The sequence below is a fragment of the Pogoniulus pusillus genome, chromosome 22 (assembly GCF_015220805.1).
Source record: "Pogoniulus pusillus isolate bPogPus1 chromosome 22, bPogPus1.pri, whole genome shotgun sequence".
Classification (NCBI taxonomy): Eukaryota; Metazoa; Chordata; class Aves; order Piciformes; family Lybiidae; genus Pogoniulus; species Pogoniulus pusillus.
Window position 1 is genome coordinate 20,774,090 of NC_087285.1, and position 13,540 is coordinate 20,787,629.

The 13,540-nt window shown below is 45.8% G+C and overlaps 1 protein-coding gene across 2 annotated transcripts; it reads left to right on the forward strand.

The window, feature by feature from the left end:
* Nucleotides 1–470: 470 nt before the first annotated feature.
* NME5 (NME/NM23 family member 5) lies at nt 471–10,729 on the forward strand. 2 transcript variants are annotated; one of them, XM_064162151.1, is made up of 6 exons: nt 471–654; nt 2,426–2,593; nt 5,284–5,489; nt 5,856–5,956; nt 6,932–7,050; nt 9,091–10,729. In XM_064162151.1, exons 2-6 carry the CDS (start codon nt 2,465–2,467, stop codon nt 9,175–9,177), a joined length of 642 nt encoding a protein of 213 aa, XP_064018221.1. In that variant the 5' UTR covers nt 471–654; nt 2,426–2,464; the 3' UTR covers nt 9,178–10,729. The 2 variants fall into 2 exon arrangements, with proteins under 2 accessions (XP_064018221.1, XP_064018220.1); XM_064162150.1 differs by lacking the exons at nt 471–654; nt 2,426–2,593 and adding an exon at nt 4,087–4,688.
* The last annotated feature ends 2,811 nt before the right edge of the window (nt 10,730–13,540 follow it).

The window sequence follows — 13,540 nt, forward strand, 5'->3', positions numbered from 1 at the left end:
CCCAGCTGTGTATGCCTCACCTTACGGTTTAACTCAGAAAGCACTGGCTGTTTGGCTCTGATAGACGCTCAGTAGCACTGGGTGGAGACTGTAGTCCAACCGAAAGTGCTAAGCAGCAGCACCGGAGAGCTGTAGCCGCAGCTCGGTGCGTCTGGCCTGCCGGGAGGCTGCCCGCTGTGTGCTCCGGATCGCGCTGATGTGGATCGGGCATGCAAACAGGAGACCTCGGCGTGCTCCCACAGTGAATACTGATGGTGAGGGAGGGCTCATGCTTTGTTTTCCAGTCACCTCCGTGTACGAGCCCCTGCTGCGGCATCATGCCCTTCTCAGCAGTCCTCAGCTAAAACCAACCTAAACCTCTTACGGTCGTGGGGACGTGAGATCTTTGATCGCCCCCCCGCAGAGCACGCCGCCGCCGCCGCCTTTATTCTCGTGTAACGCGAGGTGCCCACAACAGGCAGATGGAGCCCTCAGACATTCGCCCGGAAACCGCGGCCGGCCTGGGCCCGCCGCCATCGGCACAGGGCCGCTCCCCAGCCGCCATCTCCGAACCGCCCAGCCGAGGGGCGCGGAGGCCATCTTGTGGCCGCTCCACCCGCGCCCGCCCGCCGAGCCGGCCCCGCCGTCGCCTAGCAACAGCGGCGGAGCGGCCAGGTGCGTGGCATGGCGCTGCCGGCGGGAAGGGCCCAGCGGCACCGGACCGGGGCTGGGCTGGGAGGGGGAACCACCGTGGGAACACAGCAGCCGGAGCTGGCGGCATGGCAGCGGTTCCTCGGGGTTGGAGAGGCTGAGTGCACTCCGGGCCGGGAAGTGGGGGAGCGGTCAGCAGAGAGTCAGACGCTGCCTTTGGTCTCAGTCGAGTGCTGCAGGAGTTCTCGGGCTGTCCGCCCCCATGGCTGGGTGCTCCAGCACGCCGGCTGTGTGTGTACTTGAGCCCAGCTCCTAGGTGAACCAGCCCCAGCCGTCCTGTGCTCAGCTGCCCTCTTTCTTCCCTGACGGAGGCTGCAGCCTACTCAACCAAATCTGAAAGCCGATGAGGAGTCTTAAAGGTGATAGATGCAGGAAAAAATCATCCCGGCCGAGAAGGCAGGTGGCACTGAGGAATGCTATCCGAGAGCTGTAGCGGGCAGCTGCACGGTGAGCTGCGCACCTGGGTCTTGTCCGGTGCAGATTAAGAGAGGCCTTGGACTGGCAGCATGGAGACAAAGGCAAGAGGGGGAAAATAAGGGCGCAGGTCTGTTAGAAACCTGTCTCTAGTAGTTTAGTCACGGACCAGTTTTGTGTCCTAGTAGCTTGCTAATGGCCTGGTCCCTCGGTTAGAAACCTGCCACTTTGTCTTGAGTGCCAGGAAGATAAGCATTCAATAACCGCCGAGAAAGACCCTGGGGCTGTCAGGTGGAATAGGGCCAAGGATAAGTCCCACACTACATTCTTCATGCATGAGAAGACAGGTTTGGGATGTGGTGGAGCCTGGCTACACCTTGCAAACACCAAAGTGTATCAGGACACTCCAGCCTCATGCATTTTCTGAGTGAAATGAATTAGCTCCTGGCCAAGCTGGCAGCCCATGGCTTGGACAGATTCACTCTGATATGGGTCAAGAACTGGCTGGAGGGCTGGGCCCAGAGAGTGGTGGTGAATGGTGCCACATCCAGTTGGCAGCTGTTACCAGGCAGATGTGCCCCTGCTGTCAACCCTGGCTAGGAGGGCTCCAGGCACCTTTTCTGGCAATAAGGCTGCAAGGGAGACTGATCATCAAGAGAGATGCTGAGGTGCTGGAAGGTGTCCAGAGAAGGGCAGCAAGGCTGGGGAGGGGCCTGGAGCACAGCCCTGTGAGGAGAGGCTGAGGGAGTGCAGCCTGCAGAAGAGGAGGCTCAGGGGTGACCTCACTGCTGTCTACAACTGCCTGAAGGGAGGTTGGGGTTGGTCTCTTCTCCCAGGCAACCAGCAACAAACCAAGGGAACACAGTCTCAGGTTGTGCCAGAGGAGGTCTAGGCTGGATATTAGGAGGAAGCTGTTGGCAGAGAGAGTGATTGGCATTGGAATGGGCTGCCCAGGGAGGTGGTGGAGTTGCTGTCCCTGGAGATGTTCAAGAGAAGCCTGGATGAGGCACTTAGTGCCATGGTCTGGTTGACTGGCCAGGGCTGGGTGCTACTTTGGACTGGATGAGCTTGGAGGTCTCTTCCAACCCTATTGATTCCATGATTCTATGAAGTACAGAATGCATTTTGCAGTTGGCTACAGACATTTACATTTTGGTTTACTTTCTGCAAAATACTCCTGGACTGAAAGTGGAAGAGTTGCACTATAGGGTGCAGGCTAGTCCAGAGAAAAATCTCAGGTGGATTTTGTGAAATGAGATGATCACCACAGGTGGCTGTGCAGTAGACAGGCTTCAAATATCTGGAACTGGTGTCATTGCAGTACAAAAGGGACATGTGAATTCCTAACATCAGAGTCAAGATGCAGATGCTAATGCCTGAACCTCAGATTTTCGTGGAAAGAACTCTGGCTCTCATCAAACCAGATGTCATTGACAAAGAAGAAGAAGTAGAGGAGCTCATTCTCCGCTCGGGATTCCTGGTTGTTCAGGTAATAGGCTGTGATCAGTTTATAAGTCAGAACAATGTTTAGCTTCACTTTCAGCAGTCAGGCCAGTACCTGACAGCTAGTGTGTCCACAATTCAATTTACATTCTTCATATGCCATCAGCCACCACTGCCAGGCCCTGTAAGGGGCCATCTTACTTGTGCCTGGCATGGAACAGAGCACACCGACTGTGGGAAATGAACTTGCCCTAAAATTTAAGTATAAAAGGTTTATTGTAAAATAAAGGCAAACAGAGCTGGGTGCACAGCAAATAACAACATTGCTAGAGGCACACTCCAGCAACAGGTAGTTATGCTTATATAGGATAAGGACCAGATAACATTGTGTACATATTCATGAACATTCTTTTACATTTTCTAAGCACGCCCCCTAACTCCCCTTTGCCCCCACCCCTTAGGCCTTTCAATCAAAACAACAGCTGCTCTTCTTTCCAAGGGGAACTTGCCCTCTTGGCTTTCCTTTGGGCATCAATCTGAGGGGCCTCCTGGATACTCCTGAGGCTCACTGCAGCACTGTTATCTTCGGTCATGGACACTCTGGCACCTCCTTAGCAGCACCAGCTACCTTGTTATCTTGCTGATTAAGTCTTATGAATACCTTATTGTGCAAAAGCTACATCTCCAGATGTTACACTGACCATTTTTCTGAGCACAGGAGAACACAGACATTGATGGCAAACACAGACTTAACAGACCTTTGTGGCAGATATGTGTGCTTTCCTGAAGGGACTCTCTAGGGAGCAGGTTGCTTTGCTATTCCAGTATTTCACACAGCATGCAGCTGCCAGGTGGATGCTTCAAGGATTAATTGGATTAGGTAGCTGGCCAATTGTAGTCTAAGGTGTTTTGTTTCTATTGCTTTTCATGTAAGCAGACTTCGTGGACACTCAAATATGTTATAAATATTTCATTTAAATAGAGCCCTGCTGAACTTGTCCTTTTATGTTTTGGACCTGATGCGGAGGCCGTGGGAGTGTTGTATGGAGCACTGGTGTCACTCCCTGGTGCTGCTGGGAAACACTTGGGAGTCTGACTCCCAGCAGTCTACACTAAGCTGATATTTGCTGTCAGATAACCAGAAATGTGTTCTCCCACTCCTCTTCTGTGGATGTCTTCAGACACTCACTCCCTAAGAGCATTTGGAAAAGAACAGTACAATAAGCTAGAGTCTGGGCAATAAAGCAGGAACGCTGGAAGCGAAGGTCTGCCAGGCTGTTCAGTGGGGAGCCAGCCGGCAAGGCTGTGCCCTGCAGGGCAGGACGGTTTCCCTCTCTTTCAGCAGTTACCACCGGGCCGGCCTCGGCCCGGACGCCTCCCGCTCCGTTTCCGCCGCGGTCAGCACCTCGCTGCAGGATGGGAGCGGCGCGGCGGCCGCTGGAGGGCGCTGTGCTATCGCGGCTGCCACCGGCGGCGGGGCGCGACCGGAGCCTCTTCTGGGGCCGCCTCCTCCCTCCTCCTTCTTCTGCCCTGCCTCCTCCTTGTCTCTGCTTCTTCCTCCTCCACCTGCACCTCCTGGCTCTTCCTCGTCCCGCTTCTGGCGCCGCGGCAGCGCCCTTGGCCGCGGGGGCTGGCTGGGTGGCGTTGCGCCAGCCATGGGCTTGCAGAGGAGATTGTCGCTTTTGCTTGTTCTCCCCCTGGAAATTTGTCTTCCTCTCCGAGTGCCCATTTTTACATTTGTTCCTTTGCTTTCCGCCTTCACTGATTGTTGTATCGGGCACAGAGTGGGACGTGGGGGGGTTCCGTCTGAACGCGAGCAAAAGCCTGTTCGCTGTGAGAGTGCTGAAGCCCTGGTCCAGGCTGCCCAGCGAGGTTGTGGAGTCTCTTCGGGAGAGGTTCCAAACGCAGCTGGCCATTGTGATCCTGGGCAGCCTGCTGGGGGTGACCCTGCTGTAGCACAGAAATTGGGCTGGGTGACGTCCAGGGGCCCCTTACAGCCCACACCATTGTGTGATTCTGTGGTTTGTGCGAAATGCATCGGAAGACAAAAGCAATTGCTTCTCTTTTTTTTATTGTTTTGTTTTAATGACGAGATGTTTATAGCATTTGCTGATGTCTCCAGTGACTTTTTGGCACCAAAGGTATTTGTGCTGCTCTGTTGCCTAAGTTTGGGCTCAAAAAAAAATCACTTTATTTTTTTTTTCTCTTTTCACGACTGCTGGATTCCTTTATGGCTTCCCAAATTCATCCTAAAACTGGCAGCTTGCAGGCTAGGCAGCTAATGTGAGAATCACAAAGCCAGAGTACTGAATGAAAATTAGAACAATTGCATAATTAGTGGTGTGGGCTGAAGAGAAAATTGTTTAAAAGTAGATCATTGTGCTGGAGCAGCAGCGTAATTAAACCCTGTCCTTGTAATGCTCTTCACTTTTTCTGTAGCGTACTCTGACTGTCCTTTAAGTCATTCAGCAGTTAAAAACACTTTAGTTTGTGTGGGCTAAAATCACATCTTACTTAAATGGCCTGTTTGTCTGCGTAATTAACTTAGAAAACTCGTGCTCTTTGTTACTTCAAAGAGGATGACATCTAGGGAATGCAGTTTAGGCTGGGACATTATTCAATGCCTGTTGTGCACTGGAAGATATGACTGGAGCAGAGGACTGCATCCTGCCAGAGGTACCAGGCTAGCTAAATTTAGCAAGGTTGGTTTTTCACTCTTCTTTCTTCTTTCTGTAGAAACGGAAGCTCCAATTAAGCCCAGAGCAATGTAGCAACTTCTATGCAGACCAGTATGGAAAAATTTTTTTTCCTAACTTAACAGCTTATATGAGTTCTGGACCTTTAGTTGCTATGGTTCTTGCCAGACATTCTGCAGTCTCCTACTGGAAGGAATTGCTTGGACCGTCAAACAGCTTAAGAGCTAGGAGAACTCACCCTCACAGGTAACAACTCACTGACTGGGCTCAGAGAAGTCAGTAAGAATTTGTCCTTCTCTTAATTCAGATCAGAATTTCTCTCTTTTTTCCCCCCTTTCTTTTACAGTAGAGATACTTGTTTTATCTGTTCACTTCTGTGTAACACAGCTTTTCACCTCTGATTTTTTTTTGTATGTAACTCATTTTATGGAGCATGCTGAACACAAGAACAGAAATTTTAGGTACCTACATATTTTTTTCTATAACCAAAATTAGGCCAATGCCTTGTTAATTATTCCACACATACTGCTTTTATGTGCTCTTAAACTGTAGACAATGGGAAGGGATTTGCAGCAGCCTACCAAGCAGGTTTTCTTTTTCTCTTGTTTTTAGCTTAAGAGCAATCTATGGGACCGATGAGCTGAGAAATGCACTTCACGGCAGTCTCAGCATTTCCTCAGCAGAAAGAGAAATTCGATTCATGTTTCCAGAAGGTAAAGTGGTGCAAATAACACGTTGCCAGTCTTGGGAGGATAGTGTCCTTCCCCATTATTATTTGTGTCTGTCCAGACTCTAGATGCAATTACATTTAGAAGAGGTTGGATATGTTTTCTCTGAGGATGTGAGACTCCTTATGTGTGAGCTGATATTTTCTGCTATGAAAAACATACCACATCTGAAGAGCCGTTACAGGGATTGCTTCCACTTTTCAAGCTCTGTGGTCTGGGAATTAAAGCAGACTGAGCTAGCAAACGAGAGGAAATGGGAAGCCATTACACTCTAGCATGTCCTTCTGGCACTGTTAGCCCCAGAGACTCCTGTTGGTTTGAGAAGACTAGATAGACTCTTCTTGAGCTGAGGCTGAGCAATTCCTGTTGGACAGGAGAGTGCAATTCCAAAGTTAAGTGCCAGAGAAATGGGCCATAGAACCTGGGAAGTCTGGGAGAGGATCTCTTGTTTGTAATATGACTGGGTGAAAGCTGACTTGCTCTTTGAGAGACAGATGGAAAGGAAACTGCTGGAGTAACTTGCTGGGTTTTCTCAACTGCAAACAGGAGGTTGCACTTCTCTACAAACCCTACCCATTGTAAACCATGTCTCCTCCTCACCCTAACGTCAAAGCAGGACTTCAGGTGAGTTTTTTAGGGTCTTCAGAAGGCAGTTTCCCACTGGAAGAAGAAAGTACTAAACTCTCCTGCCCCCCAGGCATCTTCAAGGACATAGGTTTTCCTCAGATGATCTGATTTTCTCCCCTTTCGTAATTGACTATAATAATTAATAAGATTACCCCAGGGACATTGTAAAAGGGTTCAGAGCATTTATTTGCAGTTTGTTGTGGAAGAAGCTGTAAAAATCATTATGTGTTATTAACTTATTAAGGCAGCTCACATATAAACAACCTTGGAAAGCCTGCCCTTTTTTAATCACTCTACAAGGTGCTTTCCAACACCTGTGGTTTTGCTTTACAGTAATCTTGGAGCCAATTCCAGCTGGACAAAGAGCCAGAGATTACTTGAACCTGTATGTGAAGCCAACCTTACTGGCTGGGCTGACTGCACTATGCAAAGAGAAGCCAGCAGATCCCATGGTATGTAGCAGTCTCAGTGTTGTGTGCTATGTTCTGTGGTGCATTTACTTCCTATTTGTAAAGGAAGGCTACTCCTATAGCAAGAGCTGTGCTGTCCTAGGTGCCTGCTTCTCAAGTAGTTTGCCTTGCAAGAAGGTGATTGGTTTGTTAACAGATAAACCAGGGTCAAGACTGAAGGAAATCAGCCTTGATGAAATATCAAGGGGTATAGGCAATGACTTTCTAATGTGTAGCTGTTGCAGATGGCTGGAAAGGTGAGTGCTATCATATTATGTCAAATCTTTTTTAGCTTTATTTACACTTTCTGAAGTGAGTTTGAGACTAAGTAGCTTTCATACAATGGATATTAAGTGAAGTCAGATGCTAATCACTGGTAGTAGTTACACAGTTGAGTAAAATACCATAGAGTTCTTAGCAAAGCTGTCTGTTTTTTGTCATTGTTATAATATTGTCAATCCTTCTTTATTTGTTTATTTGACTGTACACCATTAGTTAGGTCCACAGTTCACCAGGAAAGTGAAATAATGGTTCTTGAGAGTGAAACCTATTTTGGATGACTACAGGAAATTCTTCTTTCTTCTTTTGACCCTCTTTCAAGCTATCAAGCTGATATATCTTGTCCTCTTCTCACACACTGCTCCTTTTACAGTTCTTTGTGGAAAGACTACAGTTAATTTCCCGTTGTGGTGTTGGGTTTTTTTTAGGGTGAGTGTTTTGTTGTTTGGGTTTTTTTTGGTTAGTTGGGTTTGTGTTTCTTTGTTTTGGGTTTTTGTTTCTTTCAGTCCTTAAACAAAATCAACATTTGCCTGGGCAAACAGGATTAATATTTTTGTGTTCTTAAGGTTCAAGTTGTATTAAAATCTTATTACCTTTTAAGTCACGTTTCTCGAACTCAGTGTTTGGTTTTGCTTACAAGTAATCTCAGCATTCTGAGCACAATTTTCTAGCCAGTTATGTGTTAAGTAGTAGTAACTTCGTGGCCCACATGCTTTCTTTCCTTGCTTGTAAGAAAGCTATAAAGCTGTATGAAGCAATGCCAATAGCTTTGCTACAATTAAATCACCTTTGGGCTTTCTTCCTTCTCCATAATGTCTGTGACCTTGTAACAGAAGGAAATTATTTAATAATGTCTTTTTTCCCCAAGTAGTCTTTCTAAGGGCTATGGCAGTTTGGAATTTGATATTTGTTTGCTTTCCATTTCCATCTTGAGTAGCTCTGTTCTGCTGCTGACTAACCTGTGAGGGCTCTGCTTGTAGTCTCCTGCTTTGCAAACCAGTCTTTTTGTACCTGGCAATAAAAGGAGAGTGTTGCCTGCCTTATTGATCTACTGTTCTGTCAGTTCTTTCATTTCACAGCATGGTATGAAGTTTGTTGTACTTAGCATTCCAGAAACTAGTTGTCAACAGCCTTGTGAGGTAAATAAGGATGTGTTAAAAACTGCTCTTTACAATGGAGAAATCTAGGCAAAAGGTTAACTTGCCAAAGGCCAGGTGAAGTTAGGACTCAGCATTCCTACCTCCCACGTTCTTTTTTTAAGTAGGATGTGCTGGAAAACTTAGAGGATTAATTTCAAAAGGCAACCGTGTTTTGGTTTTAAGCTTTGGGTGCTCTCAGGTGATTTCAGTGCAAAATACTGGCACCTAATGCATGATTACTAAATTAAGTATCTGAGTATTGTCGGGGTAACATTTCATAAAGCCGTTTCATGCCTACTACAGTCTTCATTCGAGAATAGTCGATAGGATTATCTGAAGTATGGCTCAGAAGTTTTTACGGAGACTCAAAGGTAAACACTGCCAGGAAGTTTTCTGAAGGTCAGTGTGAATTGTTCAAAAGCAATATAAGCTATGAAGACTTAAAAGAACATTCTTAAAGCCCAGGTTATTTGTATGTCTGTTTTTCTTCTGAAAGGTCTTTATTTTGCAGCTCAGTAGGAGAATGTCTGTATCAGAGGTTTCAAATCATTCTTGTCATATTCCACTGTACACTCAATAGAAAACAACAGAGAACTGAACATGTTTGGGTTTTTTTGTTGCACAGATTTGGCTGGCTAACTGGCTGATTGAACACAACCCTAATAAACCCAGGCTGCAATATCAGATTACTGAAGAAGACCATCAGGAGTGAGAGCTTGATGGAAATAATGTCAAGCATTCCAGGTTATGATATATGCTTTAATTTTAGTGTATCCTTTAGCTATGTAAATCAATAATAACTGAAGTAAATGTAATTGTCTTAACTACCTGTGTTTTTGTGGAACAAATCAACTTATGCCTAACCAAGGTTTGACAGTTCTGGTAGCTTTGCTATTTTCAAAGTGAATGGAGAACTACATGATGAATTTATGCTGCCATCTGACTAGAAGAAGACAAACCTCCCATCAGGGTATGACTTAACTGGTGTTTGCCCTATTTTTCTGCATTTGGCTGTCTGGAGAGAATTTGCATTAGCAGAGATGCCATGCAGCTGACCTCTACCTTGTCAAACAGCTGTGTTTCAGCTTTTTTTTTCCGTCAGGCACACATTCCATTTTGAAGGGAGGTACTTGTGTGACTTAGAAATCTGTTGCTGGAGGCATATTAGCACCTTCAGAATTTTAACTGCTGCTTGCATCACCGACCTAAGGTCACTCTTGAAGATGGGTCACTTGAGCACTTGTCAATGTAATTTGAAGGATTTATTTGAAGTTAGATTGGTGGTGAAATGCACAGTGATTCTAAATCAGCCTTTGATTTCCACTAGAAGTCTCAAGAAGGTGTATTTCAGTCGGGGACTAATGCTATCTTCCAGCATTTGTTTGAAAGGTGCTTAATTGGAGCAGCTGAGCTGAAGGGTGTTGGTTTTTGCTCTCCTCTTCTTCAAAGGTATGCTGATTTCTGTTGTTTTCCTTGTATCGTTGTTTACCCTTGAACTTTCCTGTGTTCTGTTTGAGAGTTTGAAGAGAATGGGTTAGGGGCCAGCTGCTCCACAGGCAATGGCTTAAATCCACACCGCTACCTTTGCTAAAGTAACTGGATTGGCTGGGGGGGGACACGGGGCTTTTACATAGTGTTGAAAGAGCTGCTGTTGCGCTCAGGCTTTGTATCTTATGGTCTGAATGGCTAGGATGAAGAAAAACAACGTCAGTTTCACGACTCTGAAATCTTGATATGCTTGACCAATACTCACCAGCCCAGCAATTTGATGATTTAATGAAAAACCTTGCTCCCCTCAACCTCAGTAATTACCAGAAACTGAAGTCATTCATCTCTAACATTAAACTTTAAGCCAATTGTTTATCTTCTCAGTGGAATAAACCACACTTGCTGGCCCAGAGAATAAACATTTAGAAAACTGGTTCCTACAGTACCAAAACCTAAAAATCTTGGGACTCTTAAGAAAAGAAACAAAAAAAGAAACCCAAGCCCTCAAATATGAAGAAAAAAAATCAGATCTGCTTATAACTAATTTATTTTGCCTATAATTATTGTCTCCATATGTGTCTGATTACTCCAATTGCAGGACAGTTGTGCTTTGTGGTTTCCTGTCAGCTGAACCAAACAATTTCTTTTTTGAAGATGCCAGGATCTAGAAGCTGGTGAATTCATAGGACATTCTCCTGTATTTTGTCAGTTACTGTGGCATTTGCTTGCTGCTTTTGATGCAATGCTGCTTGACAATAAATATCTCTTGTCTGCTACTGCTGGAGTGTTCATTTTTGCTTTTGTTTTATGTTGTGCCAGTGGAAGATCAGAACTTCCATAGAAAACAGTGGGTCCTTAGCAGGAGGAAGGGCAAAAGCAGCTGATGTTGCAAAAGTTTCCTTTATAACCCATGCTGTAAGAAGTCTGAGTCATTCAAGTGTGTGTTTGCCATGGATTTATTCTCTGATATTAGAGCTAATGCCTTGAGCTGCCGACTGGTGTTCAGATCTTTCCAAAGGAAGGGTGAAGAGAGAGGACTCCATTGTGTGAGTGCCATCCTGACTCACTGTATCTGTACATCCAGGCCAATGATTGCTCCAGCAAATTTCACAGCTAAGATTTTGAGGAACTTGCATTTATAAGTAGAATGTGGACAGGTCAGCCTTGGGAATGTGATATGGGCAACCAGCCTGGTCCCCTGGGGGAGCTGTCACACCACAGGAGAGGCTTCTGGAGGACGTACTGCTTACATTTCCTTTTGCCCTGAGTTTTAGCTTTGGCTCAGGGTGGTATAGGCTTGGCCAGTGTTCTAAATCCATATCTCAGAAAATGTAGCATTGGGGAAAACAGAGGAGCTGAAAGATGCCTTAATATTTGGTGTCTGTGGGTGTAGGCTGTGCTGTGGGAACAAGTGCCCTGCCTTCCCTCTCAGGTCAAAATAATTACCTTGCCCATTGAGTTTTATTGGGTATTTTTAACTTTGAGGGAGTTCATTTCAGTTTTACTGCCTGAGTGCTGGAATAGAGCTGTGTCCATAAAACCAGCAGCTCAGTCTGTTTCCCATAATTCTGGGTTTTTAACAGACTTTCTCCTGGAACTTTGCTTATTGCATGCTTGCTGTCACCTGCACTGGAAGTTACTCTTGGGATTATACAGATCAAGCTAGTCTGAAGTGTACAGTGTGAGACAGTTCACCCTTCCTGTCTCACAAGGGACCTAATCTGAGGCACTTAGTGCCATGGTCTAGTTGACTGGATAGGGCTGGGGAATAGGTTGGACTGGATGATCTTGGATGTCTCCTCCAACCTGGTTGATTCTAATATCTTTAAGAGCAGTTAAACCACCAGAAACCTTGAGCATACTTTAAAGATGACAGAACCCTCAGTCAGAGCCAGTTCCCTGTTGCCTGTGTAAGTCAGAGTGTGCTGAGCCTCCAAGATGAGTTGCTGTTCAGAGCTCAGGATTTTCATTCATCAATAAATAAAGTGTTTCATGGAGATTTGCAAATCCTCATCTTCCTCAGGTAGGGGGGAAAAAGGAATTATCTTTCTTCATTCAAGGTATTCATTGTGACTATCTTTTTACCTTCAGTTGTATAAGCAGCACTGTTACACAGGTGATAAACTGATGGGCATTTGTTTTCTGGCACTATGTGAAGGGAAGGAGTGATTCAGCTCTCTTTTCAGTGCCATATTAGAGTGACAGCTTCTATGCAAAGACACAGGGGCCTTAGTTAATTTAATTGGTTCAGTTGGAGCAGTCAGATTAAGAGAACTCATTCTGGACAGCGAATGTTGGTCAGTTTTGGCACTACCCAACGGTGGTTTCTGCTGTGGGTTTTACATTTCAAACAAGTGAAAACCAACAACAAACAAAACACCCTAGAAGGGATTTTTATGTCATTGCAGAGCCTGTTTGCACCTTGTAATTCACAGGGTTTTGCAGTACTATTTAATTTAGATGCCAGACAGTAGGTTTGTTCTTGGACTAGACAATAGAACTTCAGTCCTCTCTACTGCTTACCTGCTGCTTTGCTTTACTCCAGGAGACTTAGCTCAAAGCCAGCATGGCAATATCACAGGGACCATCACAGGTACTCTCTCGTTCTGCTGTTAGTGAAATCTGCTGTCTTTTGGATGGTCAATCAAGAAGAGCTGCCTGTACCTAGACATCTTCTGAGGTCTGGATGCTTCTCTGGGTGGAGTGTCAGCAGCATGAGCGATGTGTTGAGTCTTCTTGGGAGGATGCCTGTCAAATTATTGTTATGCTGCCTCCTGCCAAGTGATCGTGGAGAGGCTGCCACAAGCTCAGTGGAGAGCCTATTGTTGGCCTTCTGAGCCAGAAAGGAGGCATTGTTAAAGACGAAGCAGTTGGTGGGAGAAGAAGGCAGCTTGCAGACAGGTGGGTGAATGATAGTCTAATAATGATAACAGTGAAGGATTAAGAATTCTTTTCAGCTTGCTGCTTGTGAGTGTTTTACAGCTCAGGGAGCTAATGCTTCCATACACAATACCCCACATAGTGCCCTGCTGTGTGTGCTTACATTTGTCTTGTATGGCATCATATTTTGTCTCCTGAGAACTCCTGACAGCCTCTTCCTTGCTTAGCTGTGGTACTGTTCTGAAGCATGGTTAAAAGCCCCACAGACTCACTTGTAAGTGTGATGGTAAAGAAGGTGGAGATACTGTACTTTATTGTAGAGTCTACTCACTTGGGATGTCTGAGTCATCCTGGGTGGATCTTCAGTGTTACAAGAGAGAATTGCAAGAGGCAGCTGGGTGCAGTCTGTCAGTCCCTGCATGAGGAATCTCATATGAACTCACTCGGAGTTTTCCAGGGAAATTTTATGTGCAAGAGCCTAATTTGGTTCTAAATCCTCTTGGCTTTAGTAAACCGCTCTGCAAACCACCCACACTCCTTTATAATCTATTTATAGTCAGTGCCTAAGCTCCCATTTGCTTGCAAGGGGACAGTTGGGGTTTGTTACATTTCCAGAATCATCAGGTGAGGGAATTCTGCCCCTCCAAAAGCAACATCTTCTTGCCATGCAGGCTGTCAGGTCTTATCTCTTTTAGGTGCTGTAAAGT